The sequence below is a fragment of the Epinephelus lanceolatus genome, chromosome 6 (assembly GCF_041903045.1).
Source record: "Epinephelus lanceolatus isolate andai-2023 chromosome 6, ASM4190304v1, whole genome shotgun sequence".
Classification (NCBI taxonomy): Eukaryota; Metazoa; Chordata; class Actinopteri; order Perciformes; family Serranidae; genus Epinephelus; species Epinephelus lanceolatus.
Genome location: NC_135739.1, coordinates 27,636,592 through 27,647,604, shown reverse-complemented (window position 1 = coordinate 27,647,604; position 11,013 = coordinate 27,636,592). Strand labels below are relative to the sequence as shown.

General features: G+C 39.0%; 1 protein-coding gene across 1 annotated transcript; it reads right to left on the bottom strand.

The window, feature by feature from the left end:
* Window positions 1-499: 499 nt before the first annotated feature.
* LOC117250937 (interferon-induced protein 44-like) lies at window positions 500-9,760 on the bottom strand. Its single transcript, XM_078168889.1, has 8 exons — window positions 9,610-9,760; window positions 6,841-7,329; window positions 5,222-5,270; window positions 4,638-4,833; window positions 4,382-4,534; window positions 4,106-4,277; window positions 2,072-2,172; window positions 500-1,600 (listed from the first exon to the last, which is right to left on the bottom strand). Exons 2-8 carry the CDS (start codon window positions 7,310-7,312, stop codon window positions 1,406-1,408), a joined length of 1,338 nt encoding a protein of 445 aa, XP_078025015.1. The 5' UTR covers window positions 7,313-7,329; window positions 9,610-9,760; the 3' UTR covers window positions 500-1,405.
* Window positions 9,761-11,013: the final 1,253 nt, after the last annotated feature.

The following is an 11,013-nucleotide window of genomic DNA, read 5'->3' as shown; positions in this document are numbered from 1 at the left end:
AACCAGTGAATTAAAAGCAAGACTTTACAACAGAGCCAACAAGAGTCATGACACCTTTCCCCCTCGGACTCACCGCTGCACTCTCACCTTCCTACGCCCTGACGTTTGGGAACTACATGAATAATCGAGCCATTAAATTTTGCTTTCAGATCAAAAACAATAAGTCCTATCCTTTAAGTGCTTTACTTCAACGTCACAACACAAGACAGACATAATAATTGCTAAATGCTACTCTTAATTGGTTTCCTGTATAAATAAATGAAAGTAAATGAAATGGGATTAATGGTCTGGCTGCTTCTCAGCTGGTCCAACTCCAACACTGTTTGCTGTACAGTAACTGTCTGACCTGTGTTAGTAAATTTCAGTTTTCTATCCTTTCATGCACTTTGAGCTTCTATGGCAATGCAGAATACTAAATACTATTAATTAATTTAGGAATCATTAATGATCTTGATCATAGGAAGATTTTCTAAGTTTTCAAATTCAACACCACATCCAGTCTGGCCAGCAAGAGCTTTTAATATCAGTGAGTTTACAACTTGAAGCACAGGCTGAATATGTCATGCAAAATAACAATAAGCACGATTATATCTGACAGAAGGAACATCTGAGAGACTAGAAAATTGTTTTCTTGACAAAAACATAAAATATTCATGAGGGAATTGGAAAATCAAACTGGAAATTCCTAAAAAACAAGTCTCATGAAAAGTTACCATACGTCAAAACACCAAATTGCAGAGTGTATAGGCCTAACCATCAGCTACAACTGAATTAAACCCAAGTGGTCAATTTCAATCATCCATGACTGACAATTTTATTGTATTTTCTTCTATTGATTAATTAACTGAGGTTTTTTTCACTGCATTGCACAGCACCATGTGCGCACCTAGCAGCTGAACACAAATCAGACTACAGGAAGCAATGCAGATGAGCTCTGATAAACTGCTCTGAACCAGCTGACTGTGACTTCAGCTTCAGTAACATGACACAAAGATAATGAAGCAAAGGTGAATAACGTCATCATGCAGTAAAGAATATATTTTAATACTTGCAGTAATATCTGATAATGTCTTTGCTTGTCAAACTTGTGATTAAATGTCCCAGTAAATCAGCCGACACTGTCATAATAACTTTTAAATGTATGAGTTATTGTTATTTGTAAAGAATTTACAGCCAGATCAGAAAGGAAATTGAACATTTCACAGCTGAGGGACACGGTCAAAATGAGGTTATTCTGGAGGCACTACATCTCCCAGCATTCCAAGGGGTGCTTGGAGAACTCAGGGGAGGAAATTCACAGTGAACTCCTCAATGCAGCATCACCTGCAGGTAAATGAATGGATTATTGTGATGGACATTTCATTACAGTTGGACAAGATATAAACATCTGCTGCACAGGTACTTCCTATTCCTTGACTTCGGTGCTGCTGAGTTGGTCACTGATCTCATCAAAGTAATTGTCTGCGAAGCGAAGCATCTGCATGACAGCACTGAGCAGCAGGACGTCGCAGCTCAGGTCCAACTCCAGCTCCTCGCAGTAGTTCTTCACTGGCACAACACAGGACACTGGCACACCGAGCTGAGCGCTGACCTCCTGCATCTGGATCACAAAACATTTACATGAGAGGTTAATTTATTTTCTAAAGACCTTGTGTCAAACTTTGTGAAATTCAGGAAAAACTCCAATGTCAAATGTCTCATAAATCTTGTACATTTTATTACCTGCCACCTCACTCATGTATTGTTACTCAAGTACTTCAATAGATGTGAGTCTGATTTACCAAATAATTTTAGGGCCTTTAAGTTCCTGACGTGAGGAGGAGGAGGAAAATAAAGACTCTCAAATTGGTGTTAAAACATCTTCAGTACTTCACCAGTCAAGTACATTGAATCAGTCTGAATTAGATAACACACTAAAGCAAATAAAACAGACTTTGACTGGCTTGTTATCTTAAATCTTTCCACTGACTAATAAATAAACACACACCACAACTCTACAGTACAACAAATCCTGTTGCATTTTCTTCTTCTGTATAAAATCATCAAATCTTTTCGTATATGAAATCCTCACTATTTCCTTGATGTAGCCACTCTTGTAAATGTTTTTCACGTCCTCTTTCACCAAAGGGCAGGCTTCATCTACTTTAGTGAGCAGGACCAGCTGAGGAATTCCTGAAAACAGAGCAGAAAGAACATTTTAAAAACACTGTAGCTCTACAGGTATCAGGCTGTAAATATTGACACAATGCTTCTGAAATATTCTAAAATATTTGGTTGTAATTTAAATGCCTCCTCTATAACTTAAGGGCAGTTCTAAAATAAAATGTATATGTTTTTCTTGAACTAACTTTTCTTAGATATGGGTTAAAAGGATCCTGTGAGGAGATGCTAGTATGAAGAACGAGACTGTCTGCATGTTGAGGTGTCAAACAAACACAGGACTTTCACCCAGGTGACCAGGGTTTGTGTCCTGTATGAAACCAAAATCAGCATTGAGTTGCTTTAACTATGTGACGTAAGTGACGAATGTCACGTGAGATACATTACATTAATTATATACAAAAATCTGCTCCTGGGCTGATAATGGATCCTTACCTACACATGTGTGAAACAGGAACCTGCTGACCCATATCTATGAGGTTGATTACACCATTTAACTGAGTGATAACTTTTGAAATGGGTGGAGTCATTAACTCTCCAGTAAGCAATAAATTGAGATTTCAGACAGTAACTAATCGCCTTTTTGCATTATCATGCGACTAGATTTCACATTCCTAAAATATGCAGTATTTCTTTGGGGATTGTTAGGACATGGTTCCGCTCCATTTGGAAAATGTTTGAGGACACTGCACGGTGCATAGATTTCATACTTCAGCTGTTTCTATAAGAAGTTGAAACCCTCATGATTTTAATAAACTTAAAACTATAGTTTGTTCCTTTTAGAAAAATATATAGTCATATAATTTTTCTATATTTGCTGAAACTGTCATTGTATTCAAACAGCACTAAATGACGCAGATAATCTTTGACAAAAATCATATTCCTCTGCCCACTCTATTGCCATGTAGCGCTTCTAATGGCCTTACTGCATGTGAACAAAAACAACCAATGAGAGTCGAAAGGTCTCTAACGCAGCTATCAGTCATGCCAGTCATTGTTCATAAACTGAGGTCAAACTGTCAAACTAGGCAGCTCTGATGAAATATGAATCAAGATTCTGTTACTGTATTGCTTATTTATCACCTCAAATGTTTTCAGAAACATATTTTAGTGCATTGTTTAGCTGTAAAATGAGAGACCGGTCCAGCTGTTGGGAGGTGCTTGGTACTCTGTTTATCCAACATGGCAGCCAGGTCAAAAACTTTCTAATTTGACAGCTGCACAGTACACTAAAATGTTTCTGAACCCATCTGAGGCAGAATCGTGATTCATATCTGATCAGTGCAGCCTAGCTTGACAGTTTGATTGCAGTTCACTGAGTGACGGACATGCATTAGAGAATCCTCAGCTCTGATTGGCTGTTTTGAGTGTGCCACGATTCTAGCATATGCCATCAGAGGCAGTTGAAGGGGTGGGGACGTGATTTTTTTTTTCCAGATTATTTATCTCACGTATTTCTTTTAGAGTGTAGTGACAGTTTCAGCAATTATGAAACAAAGTTATTTCAGTCAGGAACACTTTAAAACTTTATTTCCATTTGCAGTATTATATTTGGTGGTATGGCATCTGTTCTGGGGCCCCTCTGCCTTTCCTTGGGCCAACGCAGAAAGACTCTTCCACGCGCCTACATGGAAAGCATAAGGCGGAGAGAGAGCAAACCTCCCTGCCCTTCCATGCGCTTACATGGAAAGCTTAAGGCAGGGAGAGCAGCAGCAAAGTAATCCCCTGTGTTGGCCATAACTTTTCTTCCTTTTATTTATAAAAATGTATTAACAATATAGTCAAAGAAACATGTTGAATTAATTTAAATTACATTGTCACCTTATGGGGCCCCTTGTTTGTCTACAGTATGTACTGTATTGTACTATGTTGACATTCAGAGAGAGTGTGCTGTATATATACTGTATGTCTTCATTATAATGAAGAGGGACTCATTTTTACTGACCCATTAAGTTGACCTTTCTGCGGACAGCATCCAGCTTCTCCTCCAATTTTGTGGGCATGATTGAGACCTTGCAGGCATCAACGACATAGACCACACAGTGGATCTTGTCCTTGAGCCTTGGAGACTTACGATAGCCGTGGGCCTCCGAATGCAGAGGAGCAGAGGGGTTGAACTGAGTAATGCAGATGAGGGGAAACACAGACAGTTTGAGTGAACTACAGCCAAATCAATGAATCATACATTTAATATCCTGTTCAATGTAACAAAAAGCTGCACCTGGTAACGGTCTGGCAGATGACCTTTAAGGATGCTGCTGATGTCATCGATCTCAAGCCCCGCCGCTCTGCTTTCCTCCAGTCCCATGGTATCACACAAGATGATTGGCAGAGGTTTCCCCTCTCGCCCAGCTTTCACTGAGAAGGTGCGAAACTGCAGAGAACAAAGAGAGAACAAAATGGAGCAACACAAGGACAGGATTTTCATTTTGAAATCAGTCACCACAAATGTAAACCATTAAGAGGCAGGAAATAACCTGTGTTGTGAGGCTGGTGGTAGAGGAGCCAGCGATGGCCTGACTGGTGACGTGGCCTCTGAATACAGAGTTGATAGAATTGAAGAAACTGGACTTTCCAGCTCCAACTGGTCCAATGAGCAGAACCCGAGCCTGGGACACAGAGCTGACTGTGGGTTTGTACATTTTAATACTCTCCATCAGCTCCTTCTTGTTCCTATAGAAACAAGAAAAGAAACGTTCTCATCTCGTGATAAAGTTGTTTAATCCTGGTTGTTCAGAAGACATTTTATGTTCAGCCAGTTTACCTCTGTGATGCTTTCATGGTTGCGGGTAAATTTATGACAGTTAGTAAAGAATTGTACATTTTAAAACTGTATAGCACAATGAGCAAGGCAAACAATTTGATCACATAATATTTTCCATAGACACTAAGTCTATTATAATCTAAAATAGCTGGTATAGCTTGTCCAGCGAAGCACAGCATCATCACATGTCATGGCATGTGAAACATATTAATTTTGTTCTACAGTACACAATATATTGTCCTATAGTAAAGCATGTTAACAGCATTATGTGAGGGTTGGTGGCTCTATCCATCTTACTGAGATTCCCAGTTTATAGTCCTCCATGGCCTCTCAAGTTCTGTGGTTTCTGTTGAAGAGCACAAACAACTTTTATAAAAACGACAATGATCTTTCAAATTTGATTAAAAAAACACCTACACAACTTTTTTCTGTTATAAATATCACACGGTATATTTTATGACATTGATGATCAACGTCTTTATTGCCTGTTTGAGTAGTCTTACACACATGGAACAGTGCATAAATGTCACCGGATGAAAGTTCAACACTACCTGATCTGTAGTATTAAAGTGTAGCTTTAAAAGTAGCAGTGGTGACGCACAGTGAGGCAAAGAATGAGGAGTGACAACCATACAAACCTCTTGTAGGCCTACAAAGTGTGGGTCATGGATGACTTCTTTTTGTTGAAGGGTGGGAGATCTAAACTTTTGGAGGACAGCAGGAGGGTCTATTAACTTTTTCCTGATTAGGGTTGGGTACCGTTCATAATTGAACCGATACGGTACCGTTTTTTTTTTTTTCAGGACAATCTGGGCTAACCAGATTTGCCATCATTCCATGTTCTTCTAAGTGCCTGTATTTTATATTAATTTTTATATCAATGAAAAAAACAAATCCTTGTGACTAAATTCTTACATTTTTACATGTATCTCAGCATAGCAAGTTGGAAGTTGACATATTCTACCATATATGAAGAGGGGAGACTCTCTGGAATCTGGCAATATAAGAACCATGATGCTGGGACATTCTGTCACTTCACAGCTGTCCAAAACATGTAGTTTGTGCCAGGCGGACATGATTGCCAGTATTTTTTCATTATTGCAAGAAATTCCATTGACTCATTCACAAGTCAAAAATGTGTTTTATCTGAAAGAAACATGCAATATTTACATCTAAGATAATAGAAAAATAGTCAACCAAGTGCAATGATATCCTCCAAGATAATGATGCGTGTGGTCCTGCGCTTTCATGTGATATGCGTGGCATTTCTGTGCGAGCCTGCATTCGCGAGTAATCCATCCAACAGTAATGTGTGTGCAGAGCTGTATGAAAGCTCTGTTATACATCATTTTATTGTAACTTTACCATTTTTTTTCGCTGTGAAAACATTGGATTACCGACGGGTGTGAATTTGGACGCACTATGCGTCTGGCCCATAGTCTAAACTTCTCAGTTTCAACATTTTATTGAAAACATTTAGCAACAGTGCTGCACGTTAACTTTTGTCTGCAAATTTTTTTTGTCGCCATTGTTGCTGAGTCTGAGGTGCGAGTCATGCGCTCTCGCTCCGCCTCCACCTCAGGTACCGAAATTTGGCACCGATTCATTTTAAGTGAATCGGTACTCAGAAGTACCAACATGAATCGGTACCACGTACAAAAAGTACCGAGTTTCGGTACCCAACCCTATTCCTGATACAGTTTTATTTCATTCTTTTCTTGTAATATTTATTGCAAATAATTGGGTGATATGTGCTTATCTGCATATTCAGCTGAAATGGTCCAATATCCAATACTAGTGGCCATAGTTGGTAGGGATGCATATAGCCAGACACATCATGAACTATATCAGAATAAACGTGGATTTGTCAAAACAAAGCATCAAAGTCAAAATATGGCAAATAATAGTGAACTCACCCTCGACTTCATAGACTTCACACTCAGTCAGGTTCAGGTCGTTGCCATGCATTTCTGCAGCATTGAAGTTGTAATAACTTCCTGGATTGCTATAGACAACTGCTTTGCTTCCATTAACAAGAACCAACGCTTCTCCAAAATATGGACCAGAGTTGGCTATCATTCTCACTGCATTAGCGGGGCCAGTAACCGGATATTTGAGGAGCCTTTCTCCTCTGAAGGTGAAAAGAAAGGCCTGGTCATCATGCACGTACTGTCCAGACTGAGTGAAGGGTTGTTGGGTGTAGCCTCCAAACACATAACCGGAGGCGTTATAGCCCACAGACACTGTGGGACCACGCTGGTCACATTGTTGGTGGAAGGCTGCGCCGGTGAAACCATGGATGCTGGCCTTGTACAGCAGCCGTAGTTTCACTCTCCCCAGCTGGGAGCAGATTGTTTTCTGCTGGCTCCTGGTTAGCATGGAGTTCATAGTGGGCAGCTGATGTGCTAAAGTATATAAAAGATGTGAATGAAATTGTGGTGTATGAATAAAAAAAGAACCACAGATGGATAAGAAATGAGTGATATCTAGACTAATTGAGCTTGGTTAACCCTCCTGGATGTTACAAACCAATAAAACCATTGATAAAATCATTATAAAACTACATTACAAAAAAACTTTCAAAATCAGGGATTAAAGAAACATTGCAACAACAAAATGACAAACTATACTTTAAATAAAGGTCAGAGTTTACTGCCCCTTTACAAATGTATGTTCTGGTACTGGGTGGATCAGATGAATGGTGAAATTACTTTATATTCCTATATGAATGTTTTGATTAAAGAACTGTGTTTAGCCACAAAGCACATGCCAGCTGATCCACTTGCTCCTGTCATCAAATGTATTATATACTTCAGGAGTAAAAAATACTTTTCACTGTGTCAAAGTTTAAAGCCCCCACCTGTAAAGAGAAACACCACCTAAATTAGGAGTTCCAATTTATTATGTCAGTGGCCTGGGAACGTTTCATAAACACTTGTGAACATAAGCTACTCTCTCTCAAAGCTAGAAACCAGAGAAGAAAGTCTCAAACTTTTGATGTCGTCAAGTATCAAGTGTGGAGCTGCTTCATAGACAATGAATGGGAGCCTGATTTTGTGAACCCACAGAATGTCTGTTTTCTTGTTTTTACCCAAATGAGCTTTATTTTATTGTAGTTTTCTCAGGAACAGAACATGTACCTATATACTCAGAGCAGTCCTCTGGGTGCCCTCAGCGTCATCCAGAACATCTTTTCCAATTCACTGTCTATGGAGCAGCTCCAGACTTTATACCCTATGACATTTTATGTCGACATAAATTGTCATAGGGTACAGTTTATGGCGATAAAAGAGGAAAATGAAGGCATCCTGAGAAGAGTGTTCTGCGACTGGGAGAATGAGATAGATACCCTTAATGCTGAGCAATTGATTTTGCACTGTAAATTTGACCAGAGGTCAATTTTTGATTTGTTTCAATGTCTGATGTTGGATCGCTCTACATTGATAAACTGTGCTCTTCAAGCCCTGTTACAATTAATGATTGCCTTGCAATTTTATACAATGGGATCTTTCCAGTTAGTCATTAAGGCCCCCACCAATCTGCTGAACACCATAGTGAAGTTCCTGTCCCAAACAGGTAGACTATGCTACCACAAGCGCAAGTGCAAGCAAACAAATGGTCTCCATGGAAACAGTAGAATTTTCCTGATGTAAAATCTTTCAGTGCAGTAAATGCCTCTTTCCTTGACTGAGGAAACCTTCTGAAGAGATTCTGTGCCACACCCCTGAGTAACTTCCTCAGCCAAGGAAAAATTAAACCTTAAGTGCCATCCTTAAGTAGCAAACTTATGGTGCTTTGTACAACCAGCCCCAGCGCTCTAGTATAGAGTGTCTGAAAATGGACATAGTTCCCCTTCAATGTTCTTATTCTTCCTTTGATATAAATCTGCTTGAAAATCTTTACTCAAGTCAAATGTCCAACGGTTAACAAAAATGTGTAAAATAAAATGGTCTTTTAATTTACTAAAGGTTGCTCCTGTATTCCTCCTCAGATTGTTTCTCAGTTGTATCCCTCAATTTTATGCAACATGCAAAATTAAGAATTTTACTTAAAACATTGAAAGTCCTGCATTTTTTTGGCTTTCTTGGCACAGATTCAAACAGAAAACATAATAAGTTACTGTCAGACTGACAAAAAGGAATTTCCCAGCTTGATGTTGGGCAGAACAGGACAACTTTCCACTTCCTGTCTGACTGACAAAGAAAATATTTGCCACATTCTCATTAGTACCAACTGTAGTCCGAGGATACTGTTATACTGATACAATTATGTTAATGTGTTAGTGTTTTATCCAGCATCAGGTCAATTAACATCTCTTCACTGGTCGCCGATTGATTTTAGAAATGTTTATAGATCTGATTAATTTCACTCGTGGCTTCCACCAGAGGTGAACTGTTAGATCTGTTGTTTTAGTCCTCAAGTCAGGTTAAAGTCAATAAAGGTGTGTGACGGGAGCCAGCTTCTGGGGTTAGGTATTAAACCGGACAAAGTCTTTCCAATGAATAACACAACAGAATTATACAACAGAACTATGTAGCAGCTGTGCCACACTTTCAGTCATAAAAATCAATACATCATTAAAAACCCCACGCCTATAGGCCTGGCGTACATTAAAGGTTGAAAAAACCCAATGGCTACACTTCAATGTTATTTATATCATACTATACTAATATTTTTGGCCTTACCTCCTTATCTTCTTGTTGAGAATGGTGACTGATGGCCAGCTCTGACGCTGTGTAGGAGCGCTGGGCAAATGCAGTGGTACACATTCACGATGCCAAGCTGCTCGAAAAGAAACGAAACTGAAAGTAGGCTTTGCTGACTGGAATGATTTTGCCTTCAAAATAAAACTAGTGTTTGTCTCTGAATAAAGCAGTTAACAGTATCCTCAATCTGATGTAAAAGTCCCTTACATTTTTAAAGTCTGTGCTCAGTGCAGCATCTTTTAGTTTAAAACAAATTCACCAGGATCAAACATGATGTTGTCAGTGGTGTTAACCTGGCACACAAGTCTCTTATTTTTTGAGGCTTGTTCATACAAGTGGTACAAGTATAAACTGGGGTTTCAAGTTGCATTCGCCAAACTATAATAATAATAAATCAAAATAAATGGCCAATTTCAGCCCAATGAGTGGCACCTGTTCATGAGAAAGACCACACTTCTCATGAGATTTTATCATTAGTATAAAATGCCCCCAAATACGGCTATTTGTTCATAACAACAGGTTACTACTGCTCAGTGCACAGTTTCAAGTCCTGCAGCCTCAATCAGCAATTGTAAAACAATTAGAAAATAGGCTACAAAATGCAGCTGCCAAGAAAAATGAAGATTGCTGTAACTGAAATGTATTTTTCCTCTTACCTGTGGTGCTATGCATTTGTTAGTTTATGATAAGTTCCTAAATGAAACTGCTCACAGCAAGATCTGAGGATTTTCTTGTCATGATTTCTGGAAAGAGACATTGCTTTTGAGTTTTTAATATTCTTTCTAAATAAAGTTATTGTAGATGCTACTGATGATATGGAACGAGTTTGAAAAAGTCAAGTGGTCCATAAAGGAAGGCAATCAAAGAGACATGACAGTCATGGAGATGTATGACAGAATACTGTATAATACAGTATTGTCTATCATTAGAGAGGATGTTCACCTGGAGAGCTACGTGCATTAAGATCCTAAAGGAAGCCTTTCAGAGTGAGAGATGCCAATAAAACCATACAATCTAAAATAAAGTTGTTGAGCTTCACAGTAAAGGGGCCAGCCATGATGATGCTATTGTGAACAGAATACTGATTTTGCAACTTATTTAGTTGATTTGTTACCTGATCACAGGTATTATGATTCTTGTTTCAAACAAGGATTTTTCCCCCTGTGGAGAAAGGCAGGCTGTCTGTGCAGTACATCAGTAGCATGACAGGTCCAAACATACCTACAGAAAAGGGAAATTCTGATTATAAGAAAACTGTTGAATGCAGCGAGCCTTCTTGCACCACTGGTACATGCCACTCAAGAATGATCCTGTTTGTAAATATGTGCCTTGCATGAGGCCCATTGCCCTCCATTTAAAAGACAAACCAAGCTCACAAGTAAA